This window comes from Anabrus simplex, chromosome 4 (genome assembly GCF_040414725.1).
Source record: "Anabrus simplex isolate iqAnaSimp1 chromosome 4, ASM4041472v1, whole genome shotgun sequence".
Classification (NCBI taxonomy): domain Eukaryota; kingdom Metazoa; phylum Arthropoda; class Insecta; order Orthoptera; family Tettigoniidae; genus Anabrus; species Anabrus simplex.
The window spans coordinates 214,315,102-214,342,814 of record NC_090268.1 but is presented as its reverse complement, the minus strand read 5'-3'; the positions used below and the strand labels follow the sequence as shown (position 1 = coordinate 214,342,814).

General features: G+C 39.7%; 1 protein-coding gene across 2 annotated transcripts in view; it reads left to right on the top strand.

Moving 5' to 3' along the window:
* LOC136872577 (ATPase WRNIP1) overlaps positions 1–27,713 on the top strand; it is a 135,170-nt gene that overhangs the window by 82,889 nt on the left and 24,568 nt on the right. The window contains exon 9 of one of the 2 annotated variants that reach the window (XR_010859956.2): positions 18,621–18,881. Coding sequence is in view for 1 of the 2 variants with exons in the window: in XM_067146379.2 (XP_067002480.2) it covers positions 18,621–18,718 (98 nt within the window). In the remaining variant the exon portion in view is untranslated. Of the gene's footprint in view, positions 1–18,620; positions 27,186–27,713 lie in introns of those variants that run through there. The other variant, XM_067146379.2, reaches the window with a different exon arrangement.

Sequence of the window (27,713 nt, the reverse complement as noted above, 5' to 3'; positions counted from 1 at the left end):
ATTCACTTGATGATTCATTTACATTTACCGGTCATCACAGAGTCCGTAATCCCGTCTAACTCCCATAGCTTTCCTTTCCCTTCACCACATGATTGAAATACTCCTGCGGTGCTTTTTTTCAGCTGGTACATAAGCAAGTCCCTTAACCTAAAAGTTGTGTGTGTTTTCCTACCTAACTTTAACAAGGCCCCAAACTGGTTCTATGGGATTCAACTCGCAGTGATAAGGCTGCAATCTTATGACATAATGTCTAGTCTTCTCTGCTAAGTCATCTATAACACATTTATCATCTTTTTCAGTAATTTGGCTATTTGAAGAAGTACGACTTTGACTGCCCCAGGCGCTATTCGTAATAAAAGAAAAATGACTATGCTCAGTTAGAGTTGGGTGCAATAATTGCCATACGAAACGATTTCTCATAACAAAATATGATAATTAAGTTTACAACAAAAATATACGGTAATATTCTTCATTGCATTTAAGTTAAAAGATGCCGGCAGTCAATCAGAATGCGTCTTTACCACTTGTATTTTTCATAGTGTTAACTAACCTACTTCACTCACCAAATTTATCAAACCATAAATCATAATTCGTCAGAATTGTCTCTAATAAATGTTCCTAAAATCTCCAGAAAAGTCGTTTGTCTCTAACTTCGAAATCCTGTCGCTAAATGACTTCAAAGAGACTTGTCGCTGTTGCTGGAGTTGGCAACACTGATGTACAGGTCGACTATTCTTGCGCTTGTACAGTTGTCAATTTTATAATAGTTCATTTCATAAACAAGTTCCTACAGTTCATTTAGTTCAACTAGTTGGTGTATTTCCGAGTTTGTGCGAGTATATGTTTCAAGTGATATTATAACATTTATAATTATGCTGCCACGGAGAAGAAGCCAAGTGTGGAACCATTTCAGTGAAGTGGAAGGGGGTAAAAGAGCGAAGTGTGTGTATTGTTCACAAATTATAAGCATTGTCTGTGGTTCTTTAGGTAATTTACAGAGACACATAAAAGTAAAGCACCCGACCGTTTGTACCTCAAGATATGAACCATACCCACAACAAGTTAGTTCTGAAGCATCAGATGTATTTACAGACAATATCACCGAAATGCGACCTCCTGATAAGCCTTCCTCAAGCGGAAATGCTACTCGGTCAAGTATGGGTGACTATATTAGAGTAAATAAATCGGTTACTGTACATAAATCAAAAGTAATTGATGAACAATTAATGAAGCTGGTAGTTAAAGGCTACCATCCTTTCAGTATGGTGGAGGAGCCCGAATTTAAAGATTTGTAAATTTACTGTGCCCAGGATATAATCTCCCAACTAGAAAAACTATTTCCTCCAGTTTATTACCACAATAGTACCGCAACACTGTTGAAAAGGTGCAGAAACTCCTAGAAGATGTACAAGCTGTTTGTCTTACAACCGATTCTTGAACATCCATAAATAATCAGTTTCTTGGCCGTTACAGCCCATTATATCAATGCTGATTGCCAGCTGAGTACCGTTTTATTAGGATGTGTTGAATTTCGGGACGGACACACTGCTGAAAATTTGTCAGGGCGCTTGAAAGAGACAGTGCGTGAGTGGGGGTTAGAGAATAAAGTTGTTGCTGTCGTCAGTGACAACGCCAGTAACATTGTTGCTGCAATAAGATTATGTAACTTGCGGCACTTGTCATGTTTCGCGCACTCAGTAAACCTTGTGGTGCAGACAGGACTGTGCAGCGGTGAAATAAATATTGTCATACAAAAAGTAAAGGCAATAGTAGAATATTTCAAAAGGAGCTCGCATGCCCTCGCTAAAATGCAGTCTGTTCAAAAACAAATGGGACTACCCGAACTAAAATTGAAGCAAGACGTAGTGACGAGGTGGAAGTCTACGCGTGATATGTTGAAGCGGATTGTTCAAGCAAAAAATGCTGTAGTTTCCACATTAGCTATTTTACAAAACAGTCTGGAAGTGTTGACCCAACATGAGTGGAATATGCAACTGAAGTACTTCAGGTATTTGAAGAAATAACAGTTGAGGTAAGCTCGGAAAAGTCTGTATCCAGAGCTAAGGTGATACTGTTTGTTCGGGCAATGAACCGAAGACTTATTGCGTACGAACAGGATAAGAGATTTCCTGTTGAAGTAGTTTCTTTGGTAAAGACTTTAAAAGAACGATTGTTGAAGCGTTTCAAAGACGTTGAAGACAACGAATTGACTGCACATTCGACATTACTGGATCAAAAATTAAAAAAGTATGGCTTCAGCAATGTGTCTAAATTCACCGCAGCTAACGATTCGTTGAAGAAGAAAGTTAGTGCAGTAAATCTGCGGCTGGATCAAGAGCCAGCCATTACGTTATCTGTGGCAGGACCTGCATCTTCTAGCCTCACGTCGTCAACTTTGGGAAGATTTTGACCGCGAGGTAAAAGAAGTGATCGCCCCTCAAAACCCGACTTCACCAGGAATTGTTGAATTAAATAAATACTTGCAGGAACCTCTACTGGACAGAAGGGAAGATCCGTTGAAGTGGTGGAAGGAAAGGAGAGCCGTCTATCCCCGCTTGTACGAGCTTGTAAAAAGAAGACTGTGCGTAGTAGCAACATCTGTCCCCTGTGAAAGGATCTTCTCCAAAATAGGGCAGATTATTACGGAGAAAAGAAATAGACTTACTACAGCAAAGGCATCCCAAATTGTATTTTTGCACCATAATTGGTAACTTTTAGAATGCAGTCAATATTCTCCAAATTAATGGTTCCGGTAATTTCAATTCTTTTTATGAGTATTTTTAAATAATTGAAGTTTCTAATCGCTTAACTTTAAATAAATGTGTACAGTAGAGTCTCGCTCAACCGACCTTCGCTTATCCGACATTCCGTGTTATCCGACACTGGTAGACTTAATTTTGAACTTTTGGTGGAGACTAAAGGACCTGCCAATATCTGGCCCCATTCTGCAAGAAAACGCGGTGAATTTCCAGAAGTTCAATGAAGGGGACCCTAAATTTACTGCCACTGCTGGGTGGCTTCATCGGTGGAAAAAACGGTACGGCATTAGGCAGCTTAATATCTGTGGAGAAAAACTGTCAGCTAATTCCGACGAGGTTGTGAAATTTAAAAAGGAATGTCAAGTAATAATACTTGCTGAAGGATTAACCGGTTATCAGATTTTTAATTGTGATGAGACTGGGCGAAATTTCAAGATGTTGCCATCAAAAACTCTCGCAGCCCAAGCCGAGACGTCTGCACCTGGCTACAAGCGTAGTAAGGAAAGATTTACTGTTCTTCCCTGTAGTAATGTTACTGGGTACTTAAAAGGAAATGATTAGTGAAGCAAAGAAGCCTAGGGCATTTAAAAATATTTCTGTTAATGCTCTTCCGGTCCATTACACGAATCAGAAGGCTGCGTGGATGTCTGCTGACATCTTTAAAGACTGTTTTGTTACACAGTTTGTTCCAGATGTAGAAAAATTTCTAGCTTCAAACACTCTCCCTAGAAAACCTCTTCTTCAACTAGACAACGCTCCATCACACCCAAATGAACAGCAACCTAGAAGTGGTGATATCAAATTCATGTTCCTACCCCCTAACGTGACGTCATTATGCCAGCCAGTGGACCAAGGTGTGCTGGAAACACTGAAGAGGAAATATCGGCGGAAACTCCTTTCATCCTTGATTGTTGGCAAGTTTCTTTTCGTAAGATACTTGGAACGTTTTCATTCAATACTGCATGTACTGTACAATTGAACTGATAATACAATAAATAGAGTGCTGTAAAACATGTTATTGTTTTAGTAATACAGTATGGCCTTCCTGTTTGTTTTAGTTAATTTTCAAAGTCATTCTGTATTATCCGACATTTTCGCTGATCCGACATACTCCAGGTCCCGTTTAGGTCGGATAATCAAGACTCTACTGTATATTGTATATTTCTTTATCAATTTTTCTTAAGTTTATTCATATTTTGCAAACTTGGGCTTTATATGTTTGATTTATTTTTAAACTATAATTTTTGTTATATAAAATATAACAAAAAGTGTCTTATAATATTGTGTTCTATATACTGAAGTAAGCATGCTGTTTTGTCTTATAGAAACATACCAACGTATTAATGGTACTATACGTATGTGTTTTAATATTTCTTTACCATGTTTATCATAAATTTAGTCATATTTTTAATACTTAGGCTTAATTTTGTAAATATTTTCTGTACGGTATGTAATTTTTAAAAACTCTTACAAAGTGAGCTTAATATACTTTTCCAAGTATTTAAAAAAGCATACTGTTTTATTTTATGGAAACCTATCCGCATGTTAATTGCACTACATTATTTTATTTTATGAGCCAAAGTAAATAATTTAGGAAACAGGTTGGACGACCTAAACTGCAAACAAAATAGTTCTTTACGAATTCTCATTACAGTTCGTTTACTCTACAGAAGCATCCACATATATTTCTTGAAAGACCTGAACTGCAAACACGTTCTTTACGAACTGTATCTTTACAGTTCGATTACGTCTCAACTCACGGAATGAATGATCTAAACTGCAGACAAAATAGTTCTTTACGAACTGTATCTTTACAGTTCGATTACGTCTCAACTCACGGAATGAACGACCTAAACTGCAGACAAAATAGTTCTTTACGAACTGTATCTTTACAGTTCGATTATATCTCAAATCACGGAATGAACGACCTAAACTGCAGACAAAATAGTTCTTTACGAACTGTATCTTTACAGTTCGATTATGTCTCAACTCACGGAATGAACGACCTAAACTGCAGACAAAATAGTTCTTTACGAACTGTTTCTTTACAGTTCGTATAGGTCTCAACTCATGGAATGTACCGACTGCAGAGCATCCACATGTATTGCAGGTCTTTAGAAAATATATGAGTTTCTGTGTATGTAGCAAACATAATTTGTGGATTTTGGCTTTATTTCTTCTTGTCAGGCTGTAGTTGTAGACGCCATATACAAAATAAGATGTAATACAGAATTGTACCATCTGTTATTCTCTTGTTTTTAGGAACGAATTATGTCACGGCCGACTTGATGCGTCGCTCTAGCTAGCTCCTTGAGCAAAGCGAGGGATCCAGTCGACCGTGATTATGTAGACCAAGTCCCGACATTCAGCCGCTATTAGGCGCTGCAGTCGCAAAGTGGAATCTCGTTCGTTTATTATTTACGTTCGAGAGAACGAGAAGTCGGCAGGAACTTTAGTTCATTTCGAACTGCTGCCAAATATAATTGTGACCTAGTTCAATAGTTCACTTTAGCGACTAGTTCAATTTGAACTACTCGTTCACGAACTACCCATCTCTACAGCATAGTCACTCTTTCCACTCGCAGACCCAGACAACAGTTCATTAACTTTATTAGACAGCTCGGAAATATGTTGAGCCAAGGAGTTAGCCATACTTGAATGTTCGTCACTGAGTTTGAGACAATAGATCCCCCACTCTCTTGTAAAAGTGAAATAGCCTGGCTTGAACACATTTAAGTTGTTACCGGAGGGTTCACCACCTTCAAAAAAACTCAGAACAGTAGAGAGGTCAGCAAAATTGGTGGTGTCCGTGGATAAAGCGTCGCCATCTTCCTTCTCTCCATAAACAGGAATAATAATAGTTAATTCTAAATAGTTCTCTAAACTGGATGCATCTGTCACAAATGTGCCACCAAACTGAACCTTTCTAATAGCTAATTCATAAATAAGTTCTTCTTTGTGCAAGTAGCAAGGACCAAGAACCTCTCTAGGACTAGACATAATGAACAAAATTTCACAAAATGGGAAAACCAAAAAATTTCTAGTGTCCAATTCCAAATTTTAAAGAAAGCCGTCAAAAGGGGTTTTGTCCAGGCCCATTCAGCCTCGCCCTGCTACCACTTATGGGAATGTCGTGGATCACAGAGAAGTAAGAAGCTGCCGGGGTGAAGGGGTGGACAAGGAATTAACTAGAGCATAAGTTAACACAACTAAATTCAAATTCCTTTTTTTTAAATTTGATATAGGATCTAAATGAACAATAAAAACTTACAATGAACTCGTTAGCTCCAACAATAATGACTTAAAAGTCCAAAACATCAGGTACAAAACTAGAGAGAATTATCAACATGATAATATTCAATAGTCAAGGGGATATTGTTCCACTGAACAGGTACACAATTATATAAGAGCCTGTTTGCTCCACTAATTTACATAGCCTAGGAGTCTGAGCTCCAAAAGTTAATATAGTCCAGCCCCTTAGAGGCTATACCAGGTTATACCTGGCAATCATCAAATAAGATATTTACAGTCATGCAGCCCTGGTTTGGGCTTATCTTCTGCTCAACAGTTTTTCACTTTCTTTTCCAGAAACATACGCAGGGTCAATGAGTGCCCGTACTAAATGGCCTTAACGTAAAAGGAAAAAGGTTCAACATGATTGGCCATGAACAAAAGGCTGGGAGGTGAAACATTTGCACTCCTTCTAGAAGTTTTTTTAAAACCCTAAGTTGGCTTATGGCCCAAAGATACAGATAAAGCAAAGCAAAGCAAAGCAAACCAAAGTCCTCTTCGTACAGGCCATGAAGGCCCTGGGAGTGGTCGAAGGTAAAGGCTTCCACTATTCGTAACCTCGGCACTTGATGGGGTAGAGTGGTTAGCTCTATGCCCGGCCGCCTTTGCCCCCAGGAATTAACCTGGTACTCATTTTTTGTGTAGGCTGAGTGAACCTCAGGGCCATATGCATCTCCGGAAGTGGAATTCTCATTTCTTAAATTTTACGACTTCTTGACGGGGTTTAGAACTCACGTCCTTCCGGGCGAGCCAAGTACGCCTTTACTGCCTCGGCTAAGCAGCCCCAAAGATACAGATGCTAATCCTATTCTACGCCAGGGTGACTAAATGAGAAACATTAAATACCAAAAGTGTGTTAAGAATTTTAAAGGATAAGAAACTTTAGTCACCCCATACCAAGTTGAATGGGATTCAAGAAGGTAATCACTCTTTGTTCCCTTACATTACTTATTTCCCAGTAGGGAATAAAACAGAGTTCTTAGACTGGCCAAAAATTTTACATTTAAACCACCAGGTTTAGAAATTTACATAAAATAAGAGGTTTGAAACCTTCCCCTCAAGCTATCTGCCGGAGCTATCACATGTTAAGAAGAGTTGTTGGGCCTTCCGAATGCCAACTGTGACCCCTGCCCCCTAAGAACATGCCACACTCACTAAACCGGAGCGATGAAGATTTCAGTACGGCTCTAAAGCGCCCAGGTTGTATAGTATCTTGAGGGGCAGTTTCCAGAACTCTTTACAGATAGGCTGGATTTTAGTACTCACCCCCAATTTTAATTGGCTAGCAAAAGCTTTACCAATTGGTTGATAGCTATTGAAGAAGAAAGCAGCTAAAGCGTTGACAACTTTGATACATGAACAAAACAATCTTCAAAAACTAAGGTTAGCCAGTAGTAAAAATCAACTTTCCCTTAAGAATTAATTATCGTTAAGCCGCCAGAGGGGGCACTTAGACCAATGGTAGAGACATCCCACAGTTGAAAACCAAACTATTTTGCATAATATCAGTTCAAGGCAGATTATCTAGATGACTTTTATTCTAACAGAATCTTACTTATTGACTTATTAGAAGGCATGCAGTTTAACTGGCCGGAGAAGGTGTACTCTCGGTACAATGAAGATAACTTTTTCAGTTCTTCTACAGAACCGGTAACTTCACCAGTTCTGAATGAAGTACTTTCTTATCTCTCCGGTACTTCCAAGAACATTCCAACGTTGTTCTTAAAATTAAACACAGGCATTCCTTTTAAGTACCCCTGTAGGACGTTTTTTTTAGTAAATGGAAATATGTACGTACACCCCCTTTACACACACACACACACACACACACACACACACGCACGCACACGCACACACAAGATTTGCAATGAGAATTTTAAGAACCAATTAATTTATTTGCAATGTAATCGGAAAATCATCAGGCTGAGTAACTCAGATGGTAGAGCGCTGGTCTTCTGAGCCCAGCTTGGCGGGTTCGATCCTGGCTCAGTCCGGTGGTGTTTGAAGGTGCTTAAATACGTCATCTTCGTGTTGATAGATTTATTGGCACGTTAAAAAACACACTCTCTACAAAGTTGTAGCACCTTTGCGCCTCCGAAAACCATAGAAGTAGATAGTGGAATGTAAAATCAATAACATTATTGAATGAAAAATCATTTCAAACCATGAAAGTCGTTAACTAAAATAAAATTGATGTGAAAAGATCATTTCAAGGTATCATGTTCAGTCTCACGTAGTGATGATAGCCACTTAATGCCTCTAAGCTAAAAAGAGAGCTGCCTCTGTGGATCCGTGGTAGAGTGTCGGCCTCCGGATCCCAAGATAGCGGGTTCAAACCCGGCAGAGGTAGTCGGATTTTTGAAGGGCGGAAAAAAGTCCATTCGACACTCCATGTCGTACGATGTCGGCATGTAAAAGATCTCTGGTGATACATTTGGTATTTACCCGACAAAATTAATTAAATCTCAGCCATAGACGCCCAAGAGAGATCCGGTTTAGGTCCGCTAGATGGCAGACAGAGTAAGCCGGAACGTCGAAATTGACGAGCAGACAGCCAGATGGCGTCAAATCGAAATGTCTGCAAACGGTAGCTGAGGCCATACGATTATTATTATTATTTTAGCTAAAAAGAGAAAACACAAAATGAAGTAACGAATTCCTATTCCTTGCAGACTTTTATATTATTCCAGCCCAAAGCAAAGAAAAATCGGTGATTTCCTTAATACTGAAATTGTAAAAATAAATTGTAATTTTACTGATTACTTACAAAAAAAAAGTAATTTGTAATCATTATTGAGGAAAATAAGTAACTGTAATTTAGTCCAGTTGCTCTTTTCTTGTACTCTTCTCATCACTGTTTTCATACCTTAATACCTTAATACATGCCACAGCTGCTACTTTCCCATCATCAGTGAAAACCTTAACATACCAGTGTGACTAACTGGAAACAATAAAATAAAAGGAAAAAAGAAGAGATTTAAAAAACATTAATAATGTTATTGGTTTTATGTTCCACTACCTGCTTTCATGGATTTCAGAGATTTGCTGGAATTTGGTTCTGCAGGAGTTCTTTTACTTCCCAGTAAATCTATCAGCACAAAGTTTACTTATTTGAACACCTTCAGATACCACCGAGCTGAGTCAGAGTCAAGTTAGATTACCTCAAACAGTCTTTTTTCATAGTTTGCGTTTAGACTTCTTCCCCACTAGATGGCAGGAATATCACAAGAAATAAAATGAAAGAGTGGCTTATGAGTGCAGTTTATCATATTACGCGAGGCAGTCAGTTTGTTAACACGTTTGCGGCTGACGACTCGTGCGCCATGACTCCACTTTCACTTAGTGCCGATGAACACACGTGCGTCACACTACACACCAAATATTAAAGCTGATATTTCCGCTAGTACCTATGTAAACTAGGTACTATCTGTGCATTCTTAACATGTTGTTAAACGTGCTCCAACTGGGCATCAGGTTAATTGTTAGTTACTATCTCTGTAGTTGTTACAGTTTGGCATAATATTCTGCAATGTCAACAGAGAATAGTGAGGTTGCAGGGCCTTCTCAGCAGAAGAAACGCCGTCTTGTGGGCTCCCAAAATCTATCACATTTTGCCAATAAATGTGTGGCTAAGGAGAATAGGCATAGATTACAGAAGCAGTGCAGACGGTGTTACAAAGAGGGGCAGTGGCACAGGACTGCATGCTCTTCTGTAAAGATTGTCTAGGACAGCCAGTCATGTATCTTGAGCAATACTTCATGGAATTATGCAAAAGTTAGAAGTAATTGACTCCAAACAATGCCATATCTAAGGTGTGAAGTTTCCACAGCATGTAGAGTTATGTAATTCTTCTGAGTTAAACCATATTGCTGTTTTCTGTATGAAATATACAGAAAACCATGTGGTTCAACCCAGACGAAGAACTAAATGCCCTATCTACATGTGTTTGTTGCTGCACACTATTGGAGGCTACTGCATTGAGTAGGTACATTATACAGCAATTGTTCACACAGCAATAACACAGATTTTACCATGCAGAATTTTTGTCAGAAATGTTCAAAAACATATTTATCTGTCATGCTGCATCAAATAGCACCTGAGGCGAAAAGCCCATCAGTAGTGCCGCTGATGCACCGTATGTGTCATGGCTCCCATGCAGAGAAATGTTATTGAAGTAATTCAGATGTTAATGTAAAATACATAGGACACAGAAATAAACTCTATTAACTCTTTCCCGCGGATTGCGTAGTAAAGCGTACTGGACTCGCACATTGTCTCCCACGGGTTGCGTAGTAAAGCGTACTCGACTTTCAAACCGACTTCCTCTGCCATCTGTCTGCTAAACATATAACTTTTTGGAACCAGTGAATTCCCTATGCTTCCTGGATACTACTGGCACGCACGGAATCCTAAAAATAAAGTGTTCTTTTATACGTTGTCTTAGATAGAACAGACAGCTGACTGAAGGTAAACACATTGCAGCAACATGGCTGCTCATAACCAGCTGAATGCGGAGGATATTTGTTACAAATTAGATCATTATGTTGACAAATGCAATGGTAGTGAGTTTGAAGTTGTAGGCATGATAATAAAAATGGTATGGGAAGCATTTGGGACAGGATATGAATCTGAGAGAAATTGAAATATGGCACAGGACAGGAAATGTTCATTCAGGTACCGTCTCCTTTCAAAATATTAGGCCTACTTGTAAAAAACATAATTATCAGTTTTAATTCTTCAATTAATTCAGTTTCGGACTATGAGCCTCTACTTAATTACATAATGGCCTATTCCAACTAATGTCAGTTTATCTTCCCATCCCATTCAGTCAAAAATTGTTTATAGTTTTTATGTCCGAGAGGAAGCACGATTTGCTATCCAAATATCTTAATCCGACTGATCCCAAAAATTAAATAAATTGGGAGATTGAGGGTGAATTCCTGCGTTCTCTGCATTACCAAGAAAATAAGAGCCCCATCACGTCCAGCAATTTAAGCCCGGTTCACACTAGATGTGCCAAGCCGTTCTGAGCAAGACTGATCAAAAATTGCTTATATGTAATTTAATGGAATCATTCTCACTTCATGTTCTGAGCCGTGCAAGGAAAGATCAACTGACCTCATCGGTCTCCATCCGATCTGAGACCGGAACGGCTCGGCTGGGATCGTCAATGACCGTCTAGTGGGAACGCGTGAAAGGCCAAGGGCGAATAATCAACAGGATGCCGCTCCTCACTTGTGCGATAACCATAGAAGACAAAAGATTAATTGAGTGCGTGCGTGATTATCAAGAACTGTATGATTTATCGCACAAAAAATACAGCGACATGAACCACAAGTTGAAGCTGTGGTCCGAAATCTCCAAGAAAGTTGGACAAGGTAAGTTTGTTTTACGTCGCACCGGCACAGATAGGTCTTATGGCGACGATGGGATAGGAAAGGCCTAGGAATGGGAAGGAAGCGGCCGTGGCCTTAATTAAGGTACAGCCCCAGTATTTGTCTTAACCCGAAATTATAATTGCGTACCTATTAAATTATTCTTTCTTATAACATACATCCATTGCATGATATATTAAAAGAACCTAATCTATCAACAATCTTCGACAGAAGCCTATACTAGTAGTTCCGCGTCAAAACTGTACAGCGAATTTCACGTGCCCAATTTCGACCTGTACCGCGTCACAGACAGAAAGACAAACAGACAGATACATTTCTCTAAAATTCCAGATTTATGCATTGAAGTGGCCCCCAATATGAGAAAAAGACAGACTAGTCAAATTTCGTCAGTCTCACTGACATTCGTCCAATATGACAACCTTTTCTTGTTACTTACATCACAAAATATAATTTTTTGTCAATATCGTCAACAGTCTGAAACGTGATTGTCTTTTATTTGCAGAACCGCACAAATGTAAAGGATGCTGGGAATCCCTCAGGGCTCAATACCGGAAACATATACGCAGCGCAAAAGCTACAACTGGACAGGAAGCTAACTCACCATCCAAATGGAAATACGGGGAACTGATGGAGTTTCTACGTCCTTATTTAAGGGACAAAAAAAGACTAACATCCATCATAAGGGACGATGGTGAAAATGAATTTCACCCAGTTGAAGAGGACGAGGGTACCAATCAGTTATCACAGGTGAATGAGGAGCTTGATCACTCTTCAAAATCAATATCTATAGCTAGTAGCAGCCCATCTACTTCACAGTGTAAAACTCCATTAACGTTCACTCAAAGTAATAAAAAACAACGAACACAGCAGACTGCAACTAGTGTGCTGATGAAACATGTTCTGGAAACAGAAAAAAGAAAAGAAAGAGAAGACGATGAGATAGACCACTTTTTTTCGTCTATGAAGGGTACCTTCTGGAAATTTTCCAAATTCGATCAATTGGTAGCTAAGCAGCAAATCTTCAAAATTATAACAGATATTGAAGCGCAAAGATGTCAGTCACAACATTTCTCTCAGTATAGTGAACAGCAACCTCAGCGTCCTCCTTATTACCATCCCTCTTCAAGAACTCCTTCGGAGCACACATTTTCTACACCATCACCCATTTCACCTCAGGAAAGGCTCACTTCACCATCGATGCCATCATCTCCCAATCCATAATTCATACCAGCGAGCTACCCACAGAATCAAAACCAAATTTCTGCCCATTCGGATTCATTTGTTTTTTTGTTTTTTTTGCTATGGGCTTTACGTCGCACCGACACAGATAGGTCTTATGGCGACGATTGGATAGGAAAGGCCTAGGAGTTGGAAGGAAGCGGCCGTGACCTTAATTAAGGTACAGCCCCAGCATTTGCCTGGTGTGAAAATGGGAAACCACGGAAAACCATTTTCAGGGCTGCCGATAGTGGGATTCGAACCTACTATCTCCCGGATGCAAGCTCACAGCCGCGCGCCTCTACACGCACGCCCAACTCGCCCAGTGATTCATCTGTTGGGCAACCGCCCGCCCAAGGGGACCTTATCCGTTTTATAGCAGCATTTCAAGAGAATGAGTGAAAATAGGCTACATTTTTCAACAAGCACTTAATTTCTTTTACTGTATTTTTTCTGTAATGTGTTCATTAATATATTTCAATAAAGTTAATTTTTAGACTTTGCAATGGCATTTACCTGAATTTATCCCTAACCATCCTTATACAAAAAACAAAAATTTGGTTAACTTACCTCAAGCATACAGCAAGTTTTTCAGCCGGCGTGATGCATTCTCGGAACGAAGTATACATCTGTTGAATATCTGCTTCTATGAACCCCAACAACCGCATAAAATCGTAATGCGACATACGGAAGTACTAGTAGAATTTTGATTCATCGTCAACTAACTCTGGAAATAAGGTGAAAAATTCTCCTTCTCCTTTTCGCTTTGTCAGCATTTGATACACCTAGAACCTCCGACTGGGCCTATTCTCCTCTTCTTCGTCCAAAATCAAGGCAATTTTAATTAATGATTCGATTGAAAAAGGCATTTTAATGTTTGGCACTGCTGTTTACTAGCGGACCTACTGGGATAGACTGAACAGAACAGGGAGACCGAGCGTGGATCGGCTCGACCGTGGAACGTATAGTGTGAATCGGCCTGGATCGATCCACGCCCGGTTCATGACTTGCTCAGAACAGCTCGGTACATCTTGTGTGAACCGGGCTTTAGACTGACTTCAAGAACAAGCAATTTAACATTAAGCACCATATTGGATGCTTCCTGATGTATCATTCTGAACACGGGGGGCGGGGGGTCTTGCGTGTAATTAGGTGATCTCATTTTATCATTTTAGAACTATATTGTTACAAAATTTGAAAGTGATATCTTAAGTGGTTTTTACAGAATAAATTATTTAGTGAAGGTACTCCACAACTATACCTGACAGGCAAATTATTACTCTAGGTTTCGCCCGACAGTGAGTCAAAGATATTCCGTGGGAAAGGGTTAAGCAAGAAAAGTATTATGATACCGCAGTAACGGTTACCGATATCAGAGCGGCCGTGAACATGTTAAATCTTAACAAAATATAAAGTCTACAGCATGGGTGTGTTCAGGGCAATCCAACAAGGAAAAATGTCTTAATAAACATAGGTCCAGACACCAATCTTTTCTGAGATGTAGCGTAATATCATATAAACATTAAAACGTTCATGAATTATATTTCAGCTACCAGGCTCTATACTGGATGTCGGCTGTCTCTTCTTCAAAAAATATGTGAGGTACCATGACAGCTGCATAAAATGAAGACAATATATACACTAGTGCGCAAAAATTAAGCATAAGTTACAAGTAAGCAGGGCAACAGGAAATAGACCACAAATCGCACGACATATGCACCTACCAACCTTACATGTTCGCTCTGTATAGGTAAGGAGTGTTCCCTGCTTTGACTGGCGGCGTAACCGTAAGGTAAACACAACCAGTGCCTCCACCCCATATTCCCTCAGTCGTACAATCAATACAATCAATCAATACTGATTTGCATTTAGGCGTGTTTGCCCTGTTATAATGTGTGGAGTGTAGCCTTGTGGTGAACATGACAACATAATGGCACGATGACGCCATTTGGCCCTCGTTTTTCCCGTTCTGCAAACTGAAGCGGGATTAATCTGTGAAGAACACATGCCTCCATTCATTCATGGTCCAGTTTCGATGTTGATGGCTCCACAGTAAATGTTAGGGGTAACCATACACCCTATTAGCAGCATATTTTTTTGTGGAAGACATTGCCAAGTTTTGTTAGCTGTTATCAAGGGTGTACCTTAGCTAGAACCTTTCTCACACTGTTTTATTGGACAAGTTGTGTGACATGGTGTGTGAGTCAGCTTCCGTTTGTTCAGCAATCCGTTTGACATTCCTATCAGGCGGTATGGCCTCGTTTAGTGATTATGCTTAATTTCAGGACACTAGTGTAATAAACTTTGTTCGGCTATTGCCAACCTGGTACATCCTTTGTAAGGTAGACCCCCTCTGACAAGGGTGGGCATCACTTGCTGAGTATGGGAAACAGCATGTTATTGTGGTAGAGGATAGTGTTTTTGTGAGTTACAGAATGTTGGGGATAGCATAAACATCCATTCACTGAGCTATTGAAGATTAAAATCCTTGGAATCAGAACCTGGGGTCTTTCAATTGAACGCTACTATGCTGACCATACAGCCAAGGAGCCAAATCCGTGTCCTCAATCCTGAGGAGGTGGTTTGGCTCATTTCAGGCACATCCACAATAAAGGTGAGCTGCACGTTCCTTTTTAACCACATACCACTCCTCGTGCCATCTTAAATTTCTGGCAATACTGGGATTTGAACCCAGGTCCCCAAGGATGGCAGCCAGTATCGCTAACCATTACACTACAGAGGTGGACTTAAATGCCGCAACAAATGTCATCATATCTCAATAATGGTTAGTTCCCTTGTTTCATTCTCCTCTACCTTCCCCTACAGGTTGTACCTCTACATGGTATCCAGGAGGAATAGAAAATATTCAGGGATATGAGAGGAACAATAATTTGAAACAAAAAACTTCACATGGACATATGCCCTATTCTGAATGGTTTCCGAGAAAGAACTCATTTAATGTACAGTTGATTCTGTTCTAGTTGCGTGCTCGTATGTGACTTGCCCACCCGGCATGTTTTGAAATGGGTAAACACTACAATCAGGAAACCGGCGTGTCAAAAAGCGCTGATGATATTCCTCGACGGCAGCAGGAGCACTACCATCACAGAAGCCATAAACATGCCCTATATCTGCATATGCTTCATTAGTGTATCATCATCAGTCGTATTACTCATTACTGAGTGTCGTGACCCCATTGCGTCATCTCTGGAGAGTTACATGCTTTACAAAGTGTCTCCATCCAGTTGGATCTTCAGCTTTTCTTAGGATGTTCTGAAGAGGAAGACCAGTTATCTTCCTAGCCTGATCTAGCCACCTGCTTGCTGTCCTTCCATGTGGTCTTCTGCCTTCTATGATAGACCTCTCCAGGTTGTTTCTATTCCTCCTTAAGATATGTCCAAGGAACTGAAGTATTCTTAAGCCTTGGCGGTCTATGTCTCACAACCATAAAAGACACGGAAACCAGTCGAATCTTCGTGATTTTGGATATTACCCTGTTCTGCAAGATCTTAGTTTACTCATGGCTGCATGTCCCAGGACAATACGCCTCTATCTCTTTCTTGCAATTTCCTGTGTCACTTATACATGACCCAAGGTATACAAGGTCATTAACCAACTCCAGTCTCTCTAATCGACCTGTGTAGTACACTTGATTTCCACGATCAATGCTCATGAGTTTGGTCTTCTTCAAATCGATTTCTAATCCGTAAATGAGACTTGCATCCTTTACTCTTGAAAGTAAATATACGAGCTCATCTTTACTACTGGCAGTGAGTGTGGTGTCGTCAGCAAAATGCAAGTAGTTGATTTTTCATCCAGCAATTGAGATACCACCATTGTATATACATGTGTATATGTGTGGTATTTTAGCCAGCGCGTGTACAAACACAAGTGAACCGATGCTTCTTTCTGATATACTCTCAATACCTCGCACTTCTTCACTCACAACATATCATGGAAAATTGAGTGTTCACCGGGCTAATTTAATGGCAGAAAGACAACCCGAGCAACGAGGTTGGTTGGACTAGAATAAAACGTCAAAGAGGTGGGTAAGACACATACGTGCACGCCACTAGCCCAAAAACAAATGTACGGTATATTAACACATCGGAGACCGAGCCCGAGTGTGTATCGGGAGTAACAGCGCAGACTGTCCGCGCCCGAGGCTAACTCGGGCCCGCGTGTTTCTTATAATTGTCAACACAGCCAAGACGAGAATCAAGCAGAAACTATACATACCACATTAAAGAACTTCAATAACAGCTATACCATGTGTTCATGTCCTCTGTCGTCGTCTTCTCGAACTTATAGCAGCTTATTTTTGCTCGAGTTCGCTTGTACACTCCATGCTTCCAGACTTGCTTCCAGCTGTTCAAGGCGCGTGCTTTCAGAGTTTTGTTTACGTCGTGTGAAGTGTCTAGACTGTTTTGTTTCTGCTATCTTGATTAGATCATTGAATGAAAGTGGAGTTGTAGAGATTTTTGATAACAGTTCTTAAGAAGAAAGGTAGATGATTCAGATATAGACCCTGATTTTGAACTTCATGTTAGTGATGAAGGTATTTATATTGTATCATATTCCACCCAGGTGTGATTTTGCACTTTGTAGTTTATTTAGCTAATGTTTCATGATCTTCATATGACTGGAGATTCATTTAGAATGAAGTGACGCAAGCATTGATAATTCACAGGCAGGGACTGATTCACATTTGCCGGGTACTTTTGGTGATTTGGATGCACTTGCAAAGCCTGTGCAGATAAGGGAAAAGCGTGGGAAAGTAATGAGAAAAGAGACATGCTGGTGGTATCCAATGTGTTCTGTAGCACTTTGTGTCCCTGAATGCTTCAAACTATTCCACACTAAAGCTCATTAAGTGTAAGACTTTGTTGTCATACTTTTTTGTTGTTGTTGCAAAAGGCATACCATTGGAAAATGTGTGATGTGAAAAGTATTCAGTATATCTTAATGCAACTTTTTAATCTGTAGAAGAGACTCTCTTAATTTTTTGGTGATATACACATGTTACGATTGCAACCTACCTACTATTTTCTACAATTTTTTAAAAACCTTCAAAATATGGCGGTCTGCCTGCCCATATGCCACCTTAAGACACAGTCTCCAATGTGTTAATCGTGTTCTGTCTTCGAAAGCATTCGGAATAAGGCATATGTCCATATGATGTTTTTTGCTTCAGATAATCGTTCTGACATGTCGCTGAATATCCATTCTTCCTGGGACACTCTGTATTTTTGAAACACGCTGTATACAAAATATAAGAAAATGAATAATTTGTTTTTAAAAAACTATCCTGTCCACCCTGTCATTATTAAATCTTGTTCTCTTCTAATATGGTTATGATGTCTTTCTTTGCCCGACACTTTTCATTCCCGACGGATCTGAATTGAATGATAAGAATTTCATTTGGACTGTATTGAACTGAGATTACAATTAAATGAATAATATATTATGGTTCCACCTATTCAATACAAGAAAACTTACTAATGCAAGGTTACATCAAAGTCAATCACAATTGGGACCGTTTCGACCTTTAGTCAGGGTCATCTTCAGCCTATCGTTCAAAAGGTGCAAGGTAAAAATTCACTGGCAAATAAAAGATGTAGAAAATATAAACTTTTTCTCATGAAGAAAGTTCAGTATCACATAAGAAGGATGCAAAAGTCTTTTAAATCTTGATGTGGAGATAAATAATGATCTCGATGTTGGATCTTGTAGTCACATGTTTTATAGATTAATAAGCAAATAGCTGGTTGTTATGGTTTTTATGCAGAAAAGTTGAAGTAAAGCACCAGTGTGAAGAGAAATAAGTAATATAAACAAGAAATAGTAGTGAATAGGTGGAACCACAGTATATTATTTAATTGGGATCTGCTTTGGTTATTCTGTAATGGGTGCTGAGCCTTAAACTGAAATATCAATCATTTCCTCTATTTCCAGGTTACGCAAGGGGCTACAACACTGCCCATAAAGATGTATCCAATCTTCAGTACATGCCTGAGGGAATGGAGCACATCAATTTTTTTGCATCAAGTTAGAAAAACTACAAACTGTTGTGAGGCCTGGAAAAGTGTAGTTCCTGGGATGCTGATGAACAAGATTATTTTTGTGTGTTTTTGAAAGTTTCCAGAGTTAATTATGTGCTGGCTTCAGTGTGAAACTTACACCTCTTAAAATTTGCACTGCTGGATTATAAAATGGGTTAGTTTCATCTGCAGCATTTGGTAACATTTTCTCATTCACAAATAGTTTAAACTATTCTATTTCAGGGGATTCTGGAGTCAAATTAGTATTCGACAAACTTGAGTTCAGCTCCTGACACAAAATTGCCATCAGAATGATATGAAAGTGACATCAACATCTCAACCACTTCTCTCCCTACCCTATGGCATTTTGTCACCACTATCCTTTTCCAAAATTTCCTGAACATCGCCTGCATTACTGCCACTGGTATTGAGATCCTCATACGAATTAATCTCTTCCAGAAATTGGTACAGTTACCTTGGGCCACATACAATGGTCACTCGTGGAAGCTGTGATGCACAACAGATCAGTGTGTTTACATTACATTAATGTAACAGGAGATGAACTGTCTATACATGAACAAAGAAACTAAGCACTTGAAAACATAGCCAACAGATCGCAACAACATACAAGCATATTTCAAGTAAATGGAATTTATTCGATGGCTGCATTGTGAGCGTAATGTTCAAACCTTTCTTTTTTACCTTGTGATAATCTGAAAGAGTAGAAGTAGCATCCAGTTGGATGCTACAAGCCCTCGTGGAATAACCTAAACTCTCTGTTACAAGGCCTGTTCATAAAATAACTGAACTTTGAAAATACCTCTCTAAGAGGCTAACCTGCAGCCTGGTTAGTTTTATCTCCTTTGAAATACTGTTCTCTTCTATTAGCACAGTGCTCCCAGCACTATTTACACTTGTTGAGGAAACTTATGAGATACCACAGTTTCGCCTGTGATTTCAGTTTTCTCTCTTCAGACGAATGAAATAGTCTTCCTTTCAGGCAGAATTTCAGTTTGTAAAAGGAGTAAGTCTGCCAGGTGATGCGAGAGCTGGTGCATTGTTATGGTGGAGGATCCACGAGTTATTTCTCCACACGTCTGGTCTCTGTCTCATCACATTTCATCTTAAGAATTTTTTGTAATATCAGCGGTTCCTATTTCACCCTCAATGTGAATTCACTCTTGATCTTAAAAAAGAACCACAATCAACAACACTTTCGTGTTTGACCTGATCTCGATGAATATTTTCTGCACCTTGTTTCAATGTCGTATCCACAAAAATGTGTGTATCATCACCTGTTTTGATTGTCCTTAATAAGTTCTCATTTTCATTAGTGTGATCCAAAAGTTACTGACAGATGGAAACTCATAAGTATCTCTGGTCCTTGATCAGGAGTCTTGGAACGAGCATTGAAGCATTCTGACACATTTCTCATTTTTCCATGAAAATTTCATGAGATAATTCTATCAAGATGTAACAGGCTTCTGCTGTCCTGAATGTGGGTCATTGTCTGTAGACTCAGCTGCTCTTGAAATGCTGGGACCACTCGTAACAGTTCATATGACTCGTGGACTGATCGTCATAAGCTGTCTTCGTCTTTTGGTACATCTCTGTAAACGTTTTCCCTAGTTTGAAGGAGAAGCGAATGTTGATATGATGCTCATAATATTGAAACATCCCAACAGACACTACACATACTCAACAAACTCTCAAACTAACAGCTACTGAGCGATAACTAATTGTTTCAGAAATGTGCAGCAAATGGCTAGTTATTTAGGAAGGATATCACTATACAGCAGCACTTCACAGAAACTGGTAAGAATTTGCATTTGTGCAGTATTTTCAAAGTTTGCTTATCTTTTTGAACAGGCTTTGTATTTGTTTTATTTGTTTCCTCAACTGCCTTTAATTCCAGGTCTGCCCATCTGGGCTGTTTAGTTTAGTATAGTATAGAAAATGTTTAATAATTGTCTTACATTGGTCAAAATTAGGTACAATATTTGAAAGTGATGGAGCTTATAAAGTGATTAACTGGCAGTTATTTACGGTAACTGATAAGCTTGTATGTTCGAAACTACTCCACATATACGGCAACCCCCTTTTGCCAAACAAGATAAGGGACATCATAATTTTCCAGCTCCAGTTGCCCGTGTGTGTGGTGTACAAGCGCCCACAACTTCTTTCTGTCAAAGTGTAGTTTCTGTTCATCTATGTCCTCTCACTTTCTTGCTGACTTCCAATTTCACTGTGTCTATCCTTCGATTCCTTGGCCTCCTCCCTGGCCTCTCCCCTTTCACTTATCTGTCAAAGTAATTCCTTGCTGTTCTCATTCTCTCAATCCTTATAATATGTCCAAACCATTGTAGCCTGTGTTGTCCTAAAAGGTCAGTAACATGTATTTTAATGTCAGCCTCCTTCCCGTTTGCTTCATTTCTAATTTTGTCTTTCCTGGTCTTAAGGTTCATTGTTCTGATGAATTTTGTTTCTGTTGACTAGATTTTATTGTTAGCCTTGTTATGTAGGGTACATGTTTCAAGTCTATAGGTGAGAATTGGAATGAAGTAGGTATGAAACATGATCAGTTTTGCTTTCTGGGGTATTTTATCATCCCATAGTACATTTCTCAGTTGAAAATAAATTTGAGAAGCTTTCTGAGTCCTATTAAGTATTGTACCGGGAAAAAGAATGTCTGTCTTTGGGGCCACTGACACTAGCTTGAAGAGCATGGAATATTTCTAAGGGTGTGGCATGTAATCATTGGAGTTGGTACAGAGAGGGGTATTAGTTCATTGAAACATTTCTTTGAAAATTTGGTTTTATTGTTCATTGGAAACAAATTCATATCGCCTTTCATACAAGCAGAGTTGTGAACCGTTGTAGCAGGCTGGAATCTCTGGACTCCAGGATGGTCACAGGGCACGGTCTGGACAGGATAACGCCCGTCCTGAATGTGAAGTTCTCGACGTTCTAGAACTTCTCGAAGTTCTAGAGCAGGGCCTCTCAAACGCCCAAAATCTCACGTGTGCAAATTGAGGTGCAGAGTTTCTGTGCACAGTGCATCAGTCCCATTTGGCTCGGCTCGGACCAACACTTCGTCTCTGAGCTACTTGGCTAAGCTCGGCTCAACTCAGCTCAGATTTGGAGCGCTACGGAGCAAGTGAGGAAGTAGGGAGACAGGGGGAGCGAGCGAGACAGGCGTGGGGAAAGAGAGAGACAGGGCTATTGTTCCAATTCGAGGAGTGGGGGTCTGCACTCTGGTCAACCAAGTGAAGTCGTCTTTTGCACCGTGCACAATGCATGCACCAGGTGCATGCACTCTGAGGGGCCCTGTTCTGGAGGATCTGGGAGTCTCAAATTTCTAGGTGCGCATGTTGCGGGGTTTGATCTTGCACGATAACAGTGAGAGGTGAGACGTGACACGCACACAAGTCCCCCATATGGCATTCAACTCACTTGTAGCACTGTTAAATAAATTAACATTGTCCTTTGAATATTGCATTCATTCGTTGCAAGTGGGATATGTCAAATGTGAATGAAATTGACACTCGAATCTTGATTCAAACACCTTGTTGAATCACAAAGGTTCATAAATAGTCACTTGAAAGTAAGACAATTTAACTGAATATCTGACCACATGATGGATGTCAACCAAATTAATACTTGGGAAAATTATGTACAATTTATAACGACAAGTTCACAACGTAAGATCGCTAATATTGGCATTGGCATGACAGACTGGAAGGTTCTATCAGATCACTAATCTTTATCGTCACAGTTCTTAACTTACTGATTTCGTCATTGATCTGAACCACGGACTCCCTAAGTTGACATTCAAGATTAGAACTAGACTCATTAAGTTGTTCTCTCAAAGACCGTTCAAGATTAGAATTAGATTCATTAAGTCGATGTTCAAGATTAGAACTAGACTTATTAAGTTGAGCACTGGTCTCAACGATCCTACGTTCCGAGTTTTCATTTGCCATTTTCATACGGAGCCTAAGAGCTTCTATCGCTGCCATTATCTCCTCCATTTTATTAAGATAAATAATGCTAGTACCAAATTCAGAAATAAGGATGATTGAAACACTTCACAAAATTAAAGATATTCAGAACTTGCACTCGGTTAAAAGTTCAAAAAGTTCTTAAGTCTTAGTGCCAATTATTATTTAAATTATTTAAACCAAGTCTTTTGAAGTCAATGCAAATCACTCCTAAGTTAAACTCTTTTTACTTGTTGTATTATACACTTATATTTTAATTAAGTTGGTGTCCACTAAAACTTGTAAGATCTTAACACTCCTATTCTAATTGAATCTGGTCACCTTATCTTGGGCTGTATGTTAGTCTCTCATGTTAAAACACCAATGGAATCGAGCCCTGAAGCTTTGGGTGCCACGTGTTAACCACCTCTCTGTACCGGGAAAAAGAATGTCTGACTTTGGGGCCGCTGACACTAACTTGAAAAACATGGAATATTTCTAAGGTTGTGGCACGTAAACATTGGAGTTTGTACAGAGAGGGATATTAGTTCATTGAACTTATATTTCTTTGAAAATGTGGTTTTATTGTTCATTGGAAACAAATTCATACCCCCTTTCATACAAGCTGAGTTGAAGCGTAATAGCAGGCTGGAATCTTCGGACTCCGGGATGGTCACAGGGCACCGTCTAGACAGGAACCATGCCCGTCCTGGATGTGAAGTTCTCGACGTTCTAGAATTTCTCCAAGTTCTAGAGGATCTGGGAGTCTTGAATTTCTAGGTGCACACGTTGCGGGGTTCTATCTCACACGATAACACTAAGAGGTGAGGCATGCCGCGCACACAAGTCCCTCGTATGGCATTCAACTCACTTGTAGCACTGTTAAATAAATTAACATTGACCTTTAAATATTGCATTCATTCATTGCAAGTGGGATATGTCAAATGTGAATGAAATTGACACTCGAGTCCTGATTCAAACACCTTGTTGAATCACAAAGGTTCATAAATAGTCACTTGAAAGTAAGACAATTGAACTGAATATCTGACCACATGTTGGATGTCAGCCGAATTAATACTTAGGAAAATTATGTACAATTTATAACGACAAGTTCACGACATAAGTCCGCCAATGTTGGCATGACAGACTGGAATGTTCTATTAGATCACTAATCTTTTATCATCACAGTTCCTAATTTACTGACTTCGTCAATTTATAATCGGAACACAATATTGAGCGCAATACGCATAGTCCGTGTAAGTTCAAGACATATTAGCATGTTCATGATAAATTAAGCAAACTTAATCGCACTCGAAAATGTTCTATTCCGTCTGAATAATTGTCAAAATTATGTGCACTTTTAGACTGTTCAGTAATGTCTTTAAATGATCATTAAACTGCACTGGAAAAGAGTCTAACACTGTCTACGAAAAATGATTATGAAGTAGAATTTATAAGTTCAAATATGGCACTGAAAAATCCTATGTTCTCTCGGAACTTTACGAGAGGAAAACACAAATTCAGATATGGCAAGGGTATTCTGTTTCCACAGTCTGTTACGATGACACAAGTTCAAATTACGTTCAAATGTGGCACCCAGAAATATTCTATGTTCCCACAATTTGTTACTAAACAAAAGTTCAAACGTAATACTCGGAAATACTCTTAAGTTTCCACAATTCGTCACGAAACACAAGTTTAATGTGGTACTTGGAAAATTACAACACTCACAAGAAAAGTACTATGTTCCCACAGCTTGTCGCAAAACACAAGTTCAAATATGACAGTCGGAAAATTTCTATGTTCCAAAGTTTGTTTACGAAACACAAGTTCAAACGCAAGTTCAAATGTAGCATTTGGAAGAGTTACAACACTCGCGAGAAAAATTCTATGTTCCTTCAGTTTGTCACTGAAACACAAGTCCTAATACGACACTTGAAGAAAATGATTAAGTTCCACCTCTTCTGGAACCGAGCACTCGAGATGCGAAGTCACGTCCGACCATAGGTTCGGTCTGCCTCACTTGTAGAGCTCCACCCCTCACCCTTATTGCAGAGACGGTGCAGTATTACTGACCCTGTAGCCTGGATCGCTCTCCTCCTATGCCAGGAGCCGACGAAGCATCTAGAAACGTGGGTATTATCCACCTCTATAACTCCCAAAGTACATGGTGGATTTTCTCGAGAATTTGATAGATTGCATTTGTAATGATGGCCTCCACGTTGGCAGTGTAAAAACGACATCTTAATTCCAAATAGACTTTTACACATGGGTCGAAACATTACCATATATGGTCACGCCTGGCTGCGTGAAGCTAGCTCGAAGCGGCTACGTCACGGCTGTGCACATCAGCGAGTTCGGCGGGCTGCCTATCCTCCACCTCGCGCAAAGTTTAACACACATACTTCGAACTTCTTCTCACGTAGTGGTGTTTCCGGTACAGTATTTCTTAAAATATCGTGCATTCTACTGCTGATTTGTGAACGGGATTAAATTACAATATTTTTTCCAGGTGTATTTGCAGTCTACCGAGCAAGTGGCTGTGCAGTTTGGGTCAGTTTGCATTCAGGAGATAATGGGTTCGAACCCCACTGTCAGCAGCCCTGAAGGTGGTTTTCCATGGTTTCCCATTTTCACACAAGGAAAATGCTGGGGCTGTACCTTAATTAAGGCCGTAGTTGCTTCCTTCCCATTCTTAGCCCTTTCTTATCTAACTTTGCTGCCTTCAAAATGTTAGTATCACATTTTATGACAGTATGGAAGTTTTGACCGACAGTGTCATATTTGTTGAAATCAGTTTTTTTTATTAGGGACACTGAGCATCTATTTCTCATATCAGTTAACTTGTTTACCATCAAGGAGAATATATATTTCACAAATGATTTGAACTAAGAACGCCCTCAAATTATGCTTTGTGAACATTTCTACCCACTTTTACGATGCACCTTTATCACGTTCTAGGATGTCTGAAGGTATGTTTCCAAAATTACAAAACTCTTCTTAGAGCTCTTCCACATCGATCTCATGGCTAAGTAAGACATTTGACTGTGTCTTCCAGACAAGAAACCTGAAGGCTTTTCTTCAAACTGAACATTGTCTACAGAGAAGTCATACAGCTGGAGGAGATATTTTAGAGGTTCATCATAAAATTGCATGAAACTTGCATCTAATTCTCTCTTTTTTTAATAATTTATTCCTTAAATTTTGTTATTGAAAAATGAAGGGAAATATGAGATGGAGGAGGGTTGGAGGAAAGAATGCAGCGATTGTGGGCTACAAGAAAACTCTGATGGCCCTAAACAAATTTTAAAATATATGAGGGATATCAATTTTGCCTAAAATATGGGAATCCCTTATAAAACAGGACAGGTGGCAACCCTATTCACATGCGAGGCTCTTCTGAACAACACAGCATCTCTGTTGTGCATTGTCCAGAATTACCAATTATGACTTCCGATTGAGGTAATTAAATAAATTCAATCATAAAAGTACCAGTGTTTCACCCTTGTGAGGTTTGAGTTCATCAGTTAGAAACTGCATCTTTCCAAGACACTGGCAGCCTAGCATGCCGTATTGACACCACTACTATTTCAAAATGTTTTCATTACGTACTGTAACGATCACTCACCTATTTTCGGCTACCGTCATCTGGAACTCCATCTATGTTCATATACTCGCGATACTTCATTCATCTAACCGGCCTTGGACTTTCTGTGCTGCCTCGCCGTGCATCCGTCCTGGTGAACTGCTGACTACACACTGAGTCTCCTCTGGGTTACGTCATCCGCTACGTCAGTGTCCGATATTTCTCGATGTTTTGTGTACTTTTTTCCGGAACTTTCTGCAGTGGTATAAAGGCTTCCCCCACATACTCGGTCTTCAGTCCAGCACTGATTCCGAGTGTGGTTGGAGGGTCGTCTGAGGACTTCCCAGTATTTGCTGGGAAGCTCCACTTCTTTTATTTGCTGTATTGGGTGAGCAACAGAGTATTTATTTTATAATTACCACTATTATTCTTCTCCTATGGATTTTGGAGTTATCTTCATTGCTGTGGCCGGTTTTCTTTTAAGCCTGATATGAGTGATATTTTTCCTTAACAAATGAACATCGAGTAATATGCAATTTCAAGAGTTGGTGAGTGATTGAACTTGTGGCCTGGACGGTACAACTTATCACATAAAACTGTTCCTGCATTTGGCAATGTTTATACTCAGGCGACTTCCATTATTGTGATCCCCGTCCTTGGTCCTTCCCGTGCCTTTCTTCTCCCTTTGTTTACCTTTTTGGAAATCTGTGGCCATATTCTCCGAGGCTTATAGGTTACCATGTTCATTTGATTAGTCACATATTATAACTTGTAAATGGTCTAGGGATTCTATTCTAATGTACGTCATTCACGATGAGTGTTTTCTTTTGTGTGTCAGGTTACAAAATTTTGAGTTGTAAAATTTAAAATTGATTTCCTTTGTAGAAACAATATACTGTTTTGATTAACCTTTTTTTCTTCTTCTTATTACATCCACTAACCTCCAATTGGTCCCAGCTCTTTTCTCCTTGAACGTCTTGTCAAAGAATCTTAATCAACCATTACGTTGTTGCTATAAATCGTCACAGTACCTACTCAGGCCAAGGAAATTTGGAGATGTGAAGGTGATATATGGAGAAGGTGAGAGGGTTGCCGGCCGTGGGCTATACTAGGAACTGTCCCAGCTTTTGCCTTATTACAGGAGAATGGAAATCCATGGAAAAGCATCCTCAGGACAGCTGATGATTGGGACCATCTCCTCTGCCTCCCGAATGTAGAGCCTCAAGGCTAGCCAAAATTAGCTGCTGTGCCAAAGCCTACTCTACTCAGTGAGAGATACTACTACTACTACTGCTACTACTACTACTACTACTACTACTACTACTACTACTAAAAACTTTTCATTTCTCCCCTGAAGGGGATGGCGGGCCTCCTAGATGGTAACGCCATCTTCCAGGCCAGGCAGATGTGATACGGTGAAGATGATAGAGAAGGTGAGAGG